The 11706-nt window shown below is 36.2% G+C and overlaps 3 protein-coding genes across 4 annotated transcripts in view; 2 read left to right on the forward strand and 1 right to left on the reverse strand.

Annotated features, from left to right (window-relative positions):
* Nucleotides 1-2221, forward strand: part of pcsk5b (proprotein convertase subtilisin/kexin type 5b) — a gene marked incomplete in the record, with an annotated part of 79677 nt that extends 77456 nt beyond the window's left edge. The window contains 1 exon segment of the mRNA XM_014017337.1: nucleotides 1523-2221. Coding sequence (XP_013872791.1) covers nucleotides 1523-1923 — 401 coding nt within the window.
* An 844-nt stretch (nucleotides 2222-3065) lies between these two features.
* rfk (riboflavin kinase) lies at nucleotides 3066-8529 on the reverse strand. Of its 2 annotated transcripts, none has more exons than XM_014017378.1 (5): nucleotides 8507-8529; nucleotides 7627-7727; nucleotides 6186-6337; nucleotides 5440-5542; nucleotides 3066-5351 (listed from the first exon to the last, which is right to left on the reverse strand). In XM_014017378.1, the coding sequence occupies exons 2-5, from the start codon at nucleotides 7706-7708 to the stop codon at nucleotides 5179-5181; spliced, it is 510 nt and encodes a 169-aa protein (XP_013872832.1). In that variant the 5' UTR covers nucleotides 7709-7727; nucleotides 8507-8529; the 3' UTR covers nucleotides 3066-5178. The 2 variants fall into 2 exon arrangements, with proteins under 2 accessions (XP_013872832.1, XP_013872831.1); XM_014017377.1 differs by lacking the exon at nucleotides 8507-8529 and adding an exon at nucleotides 8381-8479.
* A 933-nt stretch (nucleotides 8530-9462) lies between these two features.
* LOC106523801 (beta-1,3-galactosyl-O-glycosyl-glycoprotein beta-1,6-N-acetylglucosaminyltransferase) overlaps nucleotides 9463-11706 on the forward strand; it is a 5591-nt gene continuing 3347 nt past the window's right edge. Inside the window, exons 1-4 of the mRNA XM_014017357.1 lie at nucleotides 9463-9528; nucleotides 9718-9846; nucleotides 10567-10996; nucleotides 11076-11169. Coding sequence (XP_013872811.1) covers nucleotides 10689-10996; nucleotides 11076-11169 — 402 coding nt within the window. The 5' untranslated portion in view covers nucleotides 9463-9528; nucleotides 9718-9846; nucleotides 10567-10688. The remainder of the gene's footprint in view (nucleotides 9529-9717; nucleotides 9847-10566; nucleotides 10997-11075; nucleotides 11170-11706) is intronic.

The following is an 11706-nucleotide window of genomic DNA, read 5'->3' on the forward strand; positions in this document are numbered from 1 at the left end:
GATTCGTACATAGTCTGAGCAGAACTATGTCATAAATCAACTGCACTGCAGAGCTATTGGATCTTTTCTTGAAAAATGGTGATGTGGGCAAACCACCCAACAAAATGGCTTGAGTCTAATAGGATTGCACAACATGAAAAAAAAAGTCAGTGTCAGTGTGCACAATATTCAAGCTGCAAARGAATTCTTGATGTGCAATAATTGTTGAGTAATGTACTTGAGGAGGTTTGAAGTTGTATTTGTCGTGCTAAWGCARTATTTAAYCAGTAGGACAGGGTCTCATGGCAGCAAAAGCTCACACCTGACAAAAAGGACTGCCAAAATGACTAAAAGTCACATAATAGGAAGTACAGATTGGAAAGTGAGGAAAGAAAAAAAGACAGATCACATCTGATATCATCATTTTAATATTTACAAATATAATTGCCATCACAAGATTATCTAATACAAAATACTTGTTCTGTGTTCCTCTCTCTGCTCCTGTCTCTCTCTCTCACTGACTTCCAACCTTCTTTCTTACTGCACTTCCAAAGTAAACTAACAGGTGCAAAACTTTAAAAGCTTGGTTTTGATTTTCTTTTTAAAACGTATCGCTCTACTTTTAGTTCTTGCACAAAATGACCCAAACTATTTCTAAAWATGAGACCCATCACATCGAAACGAGGATTAAGTCAAAAAGTGGGATATAGAGAAATAGGCAAATATAGTGTTTTGATTAAAATGTTTGCAAAAATTGCATTTTGTCAAAACATAATGAATAAATTCTGTATCATTTAAATGAACTGTCTGAAATATAATCATAAAACAAAAATTTCAAGCATTTTTTTGAGYTGTAGCAACAAAAAACTGATTTTGAGGAAAAATGACTTAAAATTTTTAGATTTTCCACGTAAGCTAGCAAAGCTGTGTTTCTTTTTAGCTGCGAAATCTCAGTATTCAAATATAATTTGAGGTTTCCTCTTTATAAAAGAAATTCCTCATTAAAATTACATAAAATTAGGATTCAGACCAAATATTTATGTATTATCATAACCAACAAGACAAATTAAGTCATATATATGGATTTACGTATAYCAGAATGATCCAGGTATTAAAATATAGCATTTAAAACCAGGAATCTGAACATGTAATTAGGTCATTTTGACCAAATTTGACTTAATCCTCGTTTCGATATTTGTGATATTTTTCTCTATTATCTACATTTGCTTTGGATAGACCAGGACCTTGGGTACAGAATTTYGTTCCACCACGTTTGTGTATTGCRAATGACAATAAAACTTCCTTGAATCCTTGARTGGGTCACRTATATTTTGGATATAATGCTGATGATTGGATGTAAAAGAGCAGCTGCGAGCTCTTAGCTGGGAAACTCTTGATTAAAGTYTAATGAGATGACTCTTCAAAACTGATTAAAATAATAAAAATATTCTTGAATATGTTGATCAGTGGAACTCCAGGAGGCTTTGAGTGTTTTGTTTGTCACTCACCTTACTCACTCTGACCTTTCCATTATTCTTTTCAGAGGAGTGCACCCTGGGGGTGAACTTTGTGATGACGACAGATGAAGGTTCAGGCAGCAGCACCCCTAAACTGGTCACCACGGCTTTTGTTCTGCTCATCCTCTTTGTGGGAATGGGAATCTTCCTCCTCCTCAGTGCTCGACTGAAGCTGCCCAAATCCAAAGCTGGAGGTTACGTGAAGCTGGACACCATCGAAAGCTYCACGCCTCAGCCCAACACCTCTTCRTTTGGAGAGTACAGCGACAGGATGGCTGAATGTGAGGACAGTGATGARGAGGATGATGATGAGGATATAGTGTACATGACCAAAGATGGGTCGATGTATCGAAAAGGTAAATATGGACTGTTGGATGATGATGACGATGAGCTGGAATATGATGATGAAAGCTACTCATTTAGATGAAAACATGAGTATTTATTGTTGTACTGAAAGACTTAATGTTTCTGTTTAAGCATTTTATTAAACCTGCATGAGACTTATTTTGAATTTTTTGTATTTTAAAATAAAAAATAAAAAATGTAAAATATTTCTATTCATTTGGAAATAGTGGCGGCAGTAAACATCCTTAAAAATATTAAAACACTTTAATTATTAATATGCTGTCTTAAGTCTGTGGTCAGTTATTGACCAGTTTTAATTAAACAGTAATATTTGTCCTGCCATAAAAGATTAAATAAATGTCAGACACCTGGCAGCCAGACTTGTTTCCATGATCACAGTTTGTCTTTCCTCAGCTGCAATAAAAAGTACAACTAGTCCAGTGTCACCACAGCTCTTTGGGATAAAGTTTTAATGTTTCAAACATCATTTGAATTAAATGTTTTCAATTTATTCTGATACAAACAAGTTTCTCAGTTCTTTGATCCAAACATTTTGTTGCTTAGATCAACCCTGGTCCTCAAGTCACACAGTCCTGCATGTTTTAGATGTTTCCCACACGGCTGATTTCAGCTGGTAACTGATTGCAGTTCAACAAAAGCCTGTTAAYCATCTGAATCAGGTGTGTAAGAGCAGGGAAACCTCATGCAGGGCTGTGTGCCTTGAAGACCAGGGCTGAAAAACACGTCTCTTAAGTTTCACACCAACACAGAACTATTGTGAATATCATGTTCAGTCCAAATATCTTTTAACAAACATTTTATAAAGCTCAAATCTGGAATCTCTTATGTCTGTGTTTTGTCTTATTGAATTTAACATTAACTTGAACAACTAAAACCAAGGATTTACAAATGTCTGTAAGTCAGAAATGCAGCAGCTGGCCTCAAAGGATAAACAAGTTGAAGAACTTTTGACAAGTTTTTCTTGCATTCTTTTCCCGTTCAGACTATGAATATATATTTATTTGATATGAACTAGTTACATATTTTTAAAGTAACTTTCTATGAAATTACTACTGTAGGTAATTTGCATAAAAAAGATTTTTGTACAGCATGGAGCTCAAACCACCATTCCTTCAGCTGATAGTGATGATGGCAGATCGGTGACAAATTCATTATTTTTAAGAAATTGTTATATTTGTCAAAGATAAAACATTACAACTCACACTSTTTGGAAACATCTTTATGATTTGAAAATGATGCAAAACAGAACAAACTTTGCAGTTACACTGTTGTAATTTGTATTTAAACAGTATATTATTAATGCTACAAATGAGACTAAATCCTAAAAGTAGTGAATAAAAATGCCAAGGCTCTGACAATTACATCTGTCACAGGTCTGAGGAAGAACCATGAGTGATGACTTCAGTTACATTTCAGTGGTTTCAAACAAAATATACAAAAAGAGGAAATATGCCAACRTATATAACATTAAATGTTACTGCCTGAGTAACATTAATATATTAAATACAATATTTTTAAAGCCTAAAAACCAAATTCACAAATTATCAATTAAACATTTTTACAGGGGTTCCAGTAAATATACACTTCATGTTTTACCCTGATATCATCTGTCAGTCACACAGGCTTAAAAACACACTGAATATGTTCTTACAGGCTTTTGGAACAGCTTCAACAAAAATCTWAATGTTTTATGTACGTACATTATGAATGGATGGACATTTTGCAGTTCAGACATTTTACTGGTAAAATTCATGTTCATGCACCTAAAAAACATTGCTGTCTAAAAAAGGTCATTTATTTTCCCACATTTTAAATTATTAATGGTTTATTACCAAATTAAGTCCATCTTCAATCACCTTACAAGCTGATGACACAAAGACAGCCAAGGCAGTTGGTTAAAGAGTCAAAACTTCTTACATTTTCCATCCTTAACAATTAAACTTTATTCAAAACCCACGCAGCAGCTTAAAGAAAACTGGCTGCATTGATATAATTTTGACTTCATTACCTTGACTGCAATCTCTGCTCTGATGTAGAWGTTTGAGATTTTCTCTCTGCTCCTGTTCAGCTAACTTTAGCATCCATCTGCACGGCTCGTCTCTCTCAGGTGGTGGAGGAATCAGTAAATATCTCACCCCATTTCTGACTGGCTAGTAGGCCTATAGTGTGTTAAAGTGACAGCTGTGCCTCTCTTAGGTCCAGAGAAATGTTTGTTAAATCTCTGGTCGAAACATTTTTTTTTTCTTGACGCTGCTATGCTAAGYCAGAGATCCGGCACGGTGCCGGAGCGCCACCAGCCCTGTGATCAACGCTCTATAGACAGCTTCTCTACAGAACATGAAACTTTAATAGTCAGGTTTGGATAAGTACATACTTAAAGACCGTGTAAAGTAAAAAAGAAATGTGTGTTCTGAGGTTGTCACACCACAGAAATATGTGTTAAAAATCACCCAGCCAAGTTTGAATACTGTTAATAAAATACTGTTAACCTTATAAAATTAGGTGTTAAATTAATGAAAAAAAAAATCAGTTAGCTGTGGTCTGGAATGCTGGGGGCGTGTCCTCTAGGGGAGCTCAAACCACGCCCACGACCCWGAACATTCCTGTAACCGATGAAACAATGTTTGTTTTGATTTCCATTAGAGCAACAGGAGGCGGGGTTATACTGAAGGCGACTGCGTGACATCACGAGGCTGCCCTTTAAGACACGCCCAAAAAAAAATCCTGAAACACACTTTGTTACACAAATTGAATCATATCTCCATTATTCAAATATCTACAGTTGAGAGAATKCGTACTCATTTACAACAATGCATTTATGACATTTATGTTTAAAAAAGAAAATGTTACATTTTACTTTACATTTACTTTACACGGTCTTTAAAGTACCATTTTTACAGTGATGAGTAAGATCAGTGTTGCACAAATATTGTCTAAATGGGCACTTCTGTTTGGTACAGATACGGATACATTTTCCTAACTATCCAAGTTAAAAAGCTTTGCAGCACTAACTCTTTGCTTGTTTATATTCTCAGGGATGAGTTTATTTGGCTCATTGTTTATTCATATTTGAACAAAAGAAGACCTGCTTGTGTCCGTGTTAATCTGTTAAATTAATCTAAGCAATTTGCAACAGAGGCCCATGGAAGCAGCTCTTTAAGGCAGAAACACTAAAGAAGAAAAAAGAAAAAAAAAAGAAAAATGGAAAGGCTGTTCATGAAGGGGATTTGCAGCCAKAGTAACAGCTGACAGGTTTAATAATAAACCTCCCGGTGGTCTGGTTTGTGTGAGTGTTTGCTGAAACCACAGCCGGCTGTCAGTGACCGTTGATGATCGTCTGTGACGTGGAGGCGGTGGTGGGGGCTGAGGCTGAAGAGGAGTTGGTTGTGCTGGTGAAGAAGTTGTCCTCCTTCAGCTTGYGATGCTCGGGGAGCTCCAGCTGCACTTTGGCCTCCTCGATGTCGTCGTTGATCGCCGCGATGAGCGCTTCTGTTGAAGCGCAGAGTTACAGAGGAAAGATTGATGGAAGTCTAACAAACAGGTCACGGAGGGTGGAAATTTAAATTAAAAGGCATACCGAGTGAGCTGTAGGTCCTTTCTGGGCGGATGTAGCCCACCAGGACGACACTCAGCGTTTCCCCATAAAAGTCCTCTTTGAATTTATGAAKTATGTGTGTCTCCTGGAACCATAAACCATTTATAATTTATTTACACAAACAGGACAGCAGACACCAGCATTAATGAACTGATTTTGTAAACATGATCTTTTAAAAGAGTTACTCAGATTTCCCTCTAATTTGTGAAGATCTTTCTCTTTGAGGAGGTCAAACCAAACATCTAAAATTACTCCAAGAACTAAATCACAGCCAACAGACATCCTGTGTGCAGGTTATCTTGATTTCTCAGTCTGTCTTTATTTTAATCATTACCCTTCTAAATTATCCATCGATTCTAATATTTCCACCTGCAAAAAATATTCATTTTTAGTTAGGTTTTTATTAGTTTTAACATGTTTTAAAATAATAATAAAGTAATAAGCCAAGATGAGGCTACACATTACTACATATATTTTAAATCAAACTACATACATGTTCAATGTCACATTTYCCTCACAGCTTTTGTCTGAACGGCTTTTAAAAACATTTTAATGAAGCTCAYGATCAATAAGAAAATAATTTTAAATGAGTTCTCTCTTCTTTTTAACTCCAGGGAAAGAAAAACAAAAAGATTAAGATGAATTAAAGTTAAAACCCAGTAATTAATCTCATCAAGCRAACAGCTACATTGATCCAACAGTTCTCCTCAGTTCATTATCTTGCTTACCATAGACTTCTTCTTGTTTTTATAGTAAGGGTTCCAGCCGATGCTCATCACCATTTTGTAAACGTCGCCACTGCCAACACAAGCCCAGCCATAATAGATTCCTGTGCYGATATCTGCTGGGAGGTTGTCCACCACTGATTCAGAGAAGTTGGCTGGAGAACCAAAAGAAGAATCAGAGGAAGCAAAGAGGAAAATAAATACTAATGAGTAAAAAGATGAAAAGAACTGATTGGCTGATAGTTACAGTAGGTCAAAGTGATTTATGGAAAAAGTGWTTCTAGGAATAAATACAACATAAATGTTTAACTTTAAAAACTGACCATAGCTTCAGACCAGGGGTTCGCAAGCTATTAGGGTCTGGGGACCTCTTGCAAGGGTGAAAATATTCCAGGGACCCCCCATAAACCCCATGCTTTTTTTTAAAAGATAGTTTATTGTCATTGTAACCCCTAAATGCCATGGCAACATATTTTTATTAAGTTTATTATGTTTGTTTTATTAGTTCATTGTTTTCCATGCATTTTTAAAAATAAAAACCAAATTAACAGTTTAGTGAAATTTTTTGAGGACCCCCAAGATACCTCTTGTGGACCCCAGTTTGAGAACCTCTGATTTAGATGATCTATTTTAAACTGAACTTGCTCATTATCAGATACAATATACTAATTAAAACATTATCAGACACAATATACTAATTAAAACATTAGACACAATGTACTGAATTAAAACCCTAAAATATTTCAGAATGATCTCAGACAGCAGCAACAATAATCTGTACTTTGTTTTTTAACAATAAAACTGGCTSCTGCTGATTTATTTGAGCTTGCATATTTTATATCAGAAAACTGAATTTAAATAGAAAAACATTTTCAATGTTCGTTATTATAACGCTTTCTGAAAAGGCATATTTTTATTATTAGACATTTCTGCTATTTCACAACCAAATAAAGCTATTTGTCTCTGTAAATGTAGCTTACCATTACCAAACTGATGCAAACTAAAAAGACTTTGAACWACAGTGATTGAAAAACAACTTACGCGTTATTTAGTGTTTCTGAATACATTATTTTTTTGCAGATTTGTGTATTCAATTAGCAATAAATTGAACATTAATGGCTTCGTTTAAAAAAAGGACACAAACCTCTTAACATAAAAAATTAACTAGTCCTGTTACGTAACTCACCTTTACCTTAGCTAAAAACATAACTGCTGTTTCCTAAAATGTGCGCCATTTGTGTAAGTCTGAATAAACTATATAATACGTGACGAATCTATTTGGATGTCTTAATAAAGAAATAATCCACAAAGAGCTCAGTTTTTTTCAGTACGGTTAAAATAAATAAATTAAATAAAAAATAACTCACGTTAACTGCGTAGCACCGTGTGTTTATATTATCTGCATACACATAACACCGGAATGAAAGGCATTCATTAGCCTCACCTGTGGGAATGCCGAGTTCTTTGCTTCCTCTCCCGAATCCTCGAATCACCTGCCCTCGACAGAAGTACGGGAGGCTCTTCATGATTCGTGTCCAGGAACAGCTGCTTTGGATGGAGATRTGAATGACCTCGACAGAAGAATGACCACACACGGAAGTCGGGATGGCTAACAAAGCACAACTACCGTGCTCGGACGAGATGACAAATAAAACCTGCTCTTAACAGTTCAGCTTCTCGTCCTGGTGTCCACCTGCACCGTTATTARCTTCACCTGTCTGACTGCTGAACTCCCAGTCACTGACTACAGACGGTGAAAGTTCACCAGCTATGCTAGCGATGCTAACTAACTAGCTTCATCGGAGGCACAGACTCCCTAAAAACGTATCCCGGGGAGCTGTTTATACAGGACAGGAAGGTAGGGAGACTCTGGTCTCGACTTTACCAAACCTCGAGTGATGAGGGGAAAAAAGAAAATCTGGAAAAACCGACCAAGAACCAGCAGCCGGTTTCATGTGAAATTTGCGTCGGCAAAGCTTGGTATGACGTTAATGACCACGTGACCAAAGAGGGCGTCACAAGTTGCMTTCAGGTGCTTTCGGAAATATAACGACTAAAAATAAATATAAAATTCTGTAAAAAATATTAATTAAATCATCAATTTTGACTGTTTAGATTAGGTAGATTTAATAAATTACTTAATATTTAATTAATGAAGTGACATTGTATATTTTATATAGCATTTATCTRTAACCTACCTCAATTTGCACATTCTGTTTTCCAGATAACAGTGGCACAGAGGTCCAATTTGGACTTTTCCAGTCACAATCAGGGGTGTCCCTGACTACTCTGCATATTTTAAAKGTTTCTCTGCTCAAACTCACCTGATTTTAATGAATGGGTGATACAAGCCTTTTAATCAGTCACGTTAATAACAGGCCTCAACAGAAACTTGAGATAGTTCAACCACTGAAYCAGGTGTGTCAGAGCTGCGAAGTGAGGACCAGGATCAGACACCCCTGGTCTATGGTGCCTCCTAGTGGTGGTAGCTGTGGGGTGCAACGAAGTCACGGCACTAAAAGTGTCTCTGTCAAAAGCTGCACTCASATTGCCAAAAGTGTTTCTCAGTTTATGTGGCCTGCAACTGTTTTTCTGMACACTGAACCAACCAACATGAAATGCAAATTCCCATATTATTAGATGGTAACAAGCAGARTTTTGTTAAACTTTATTTAATGCTGCAACAAAAAATAAAGATRTACCAAAATGAACGCATCACTTAGACCAACTGTTGTCAAGTTTATGGATTTTTTTAGGAAGAAAAGTTAGATTAGTACACTTCATAGATTAAAAACTATTCTAGAAATGAGACTTTTCTTAGAAATTATAACTGCATTGACTGTTAAGCTGTTCATATATTAGACCTTTTTTTTTTATCCTTTTAAAGATCCTGAAAGTAGCACAAACTGTTTTCTCACAGACCAAATGGTAAACACTATTGTAACTCTTTTTCCTTTTACTATCTTAATTTTTATCTCATGATTATATTAAACTGGTACCTCAAAAAGCTGTACTCAGCCTATAAAACAATGGTCGTCAAAGCTCACATGAGATTTAACATGATGAAAAGCGATCACAGCAGGTCTCACCATGTCWTAGAAATGCTACTTCTCCTTTAAAGCAAGTTGTCTAATCAAGACAAGGATCACCCCCCTCCAGGTCAAATTTCATGAATTTGACATCAGATCATTTAGCACTGACTGGGTGGCTTTCTTTACACTAAGCAAGAAGTTTTCCAAATAACCAACAGACTCGTGTTGAAGACTCTGCAGGACACTAGACAGCTGGGATCRAAGGACTTCAGGACCAGGGGGTCGGTGTGATCATGGAGCGTAGMCTTGCTCAGGTGTATTTTCTCCTGTTATCTCCTCACGACCTTTTGTCRCAGTCAGATAGAGGGTAGTGGCCTCTGTAGTGGGAAAAATAATTCATTAAGAGATTAGGTGTAGACTTAAATCATTTTCAGTAGTTTAAAAGTATTTGGTGGCAAAGGAGAACAGCTGACCTGTTTGTGAATTTGTTTCCTCACTGACAGCCACTGGAGACTGGCACTGGAGGAGTGCCATACTGTAGGTGTGGTAACTGAGAGCTGAGCAAACCGGCACGAGGCAAAAAGAATTTCATTTATGAGTAATCCTCACTGTAAAACGTACATCTGACAGAGGTAAGAAGCTTTTCTGTGTTATTTAATCATTACCAATAAAAATGCCATGATATTGCCCTAACACCATGATCTAAGCTCACAGATTACCCTTGATTATTTGAAAAAAAAAAAAACTTTGTAGTTTAAATGTATTTGTTCTACTCTGTCATTATCTTTTAAAACAGACACTTTACATCAAGCTTAACATTGTGACTAAACGTTAACATAGTAAATCCATTTTCTTTTAARAAAAATAGAATTGTAATTGTAATTTGAAGTTTATTTTTGATTTTTATCTGAGAAAAGGGGCAGATATAAGATTTTGTCTTCTGCTGCCTTTCATTTATTTATGATTTGTGTTTTAATTATATTGAATTTATGTTGTTTTTAATGAAATGAATGAAAAAAATGATTCAATATAAAAGATGTACCAATAACTGGAACAATAGCTTGGTGTTCAGTGCTGTGGCTAAAAATCATTATTAATTTTTGAAAACCTCAAGCACCTAACCTGTTTAAAATGTTACGTAGAGGAAGTTCAGCMTTTGTGAATGTCGTGTAAAACAACCAGTTTTACGGGTGTAGTTGAGGAATGCAGATGTTCTTAGAACAGTGTTCTTAACTAACGCCATGTAAAACCTTTAAAGCTGTTATGACGTTTGACACCAGTTTTTCTTCAAGCACTAGCTACACAAAGCTTTGATTAAACATAATGTTTTTTGTTTGTGTTTTTTCTCCCAGGACAATTGGAATATCTAATAAGAAAAAAATGAACTTTGAACTGTAGGAAGCTCTGCATTTCACCTGGTTTGCTTACGGAATTCCCTCTTTGCAAACATCAAAGAGGAAATCTTCGTAAAATAATGCGGTTTCTGAGACGAGGCTGTCTAACATGGTTTCTAAAGATCACAGTTGGGCTGGGATCTCTGTGGACATTTTATCTAGTGGGTCAGCTGACCGCAGGCAGGACACATGCTGATATCCACAGCCGCAGCTTGTTGGAATATACCGATGACGATGGTGGCCCAGAGAAAGTCTGCAACTGTTCAGCAATCTTGCAGGGAGAGCAGGAGGCAGTTGAGCAGGCCAAATTACTGACCATCACCAGAGATTTCCACAAAAATATTCAGATCCCAGATGAGTATTACATTAATGAAACCCAAGACTGCAGGTATGGTATGATAGCACTGAAATAACTATGAATATACAGTGGTAAACTGTATAATTACTGACAAGCAACATTGTTACAGGAAATTCAGGTCAGAGAGGAAATACATTCCAATTTCACTGAGCAAAGAAGAGGAAGACTTTCCTTTGGCTTTCTCTATGGTTGTTCATCACAAGGTCAGCATATTTTCATGAAATGAAACAGAAACTACAGCCTACAGCGGAAATACAAGTACTTGTTTCCTCATAGATTTCTTCTAGCTTTGCTGTTTGTCACATTTAAATGTTTCAGAAATGCAAACATTTTTTAGAACCTTTGAWAAAGATAACCTGAGTAAAGCTAAATTACAGTTTTGATTTTATTAATTAAGAGAGGAAAACAACGAACCCAACCTGGCCCATGTGGAAAAGTAATGGTGCCCTCTTATTAAATCATAAATCAACAGTGTGATTTAGATCCAAATACTGTTAGACCTGTTGAAAAATAATCATTTAAATAAAAAAGAAAAAAATTGTGTAGGTCTTCTGGACGGGTTCTTCTCTAATGAAACGTTTCGTCTCTTCTCCAAAAGACTTCTTCAGTCTGAGAGTTTCAGGCAAAATTCAGGCTTTTAAGCCCTGCCTCCATGTGACTGATACTCACATCACATGGCTATCGTTGACACCTAATTAACACTTATTGTTAACAGGGGTTCCTGGATTGAATGTCTCGGT

This window comes from Austrofundulus limnaeus, unplaced genomic scaffold (assembly GCF_001266775.1).
Source record: "Austrofundulus limnaeus strain Quisiro unplaced genomic scaffold, Austrofundulus_limnaeus-1.0 Scaffold166, whole genome shotgun sequence".
In the NCBI taxonomy this organism is placed as follows: domain Eukaryota; kingdom Metazoa; phylum Chordata; class Actinopteri; order Cyprinodontiformes; family Rivulidae; genus Austrofundulus; species Austrofundulus limnaeus.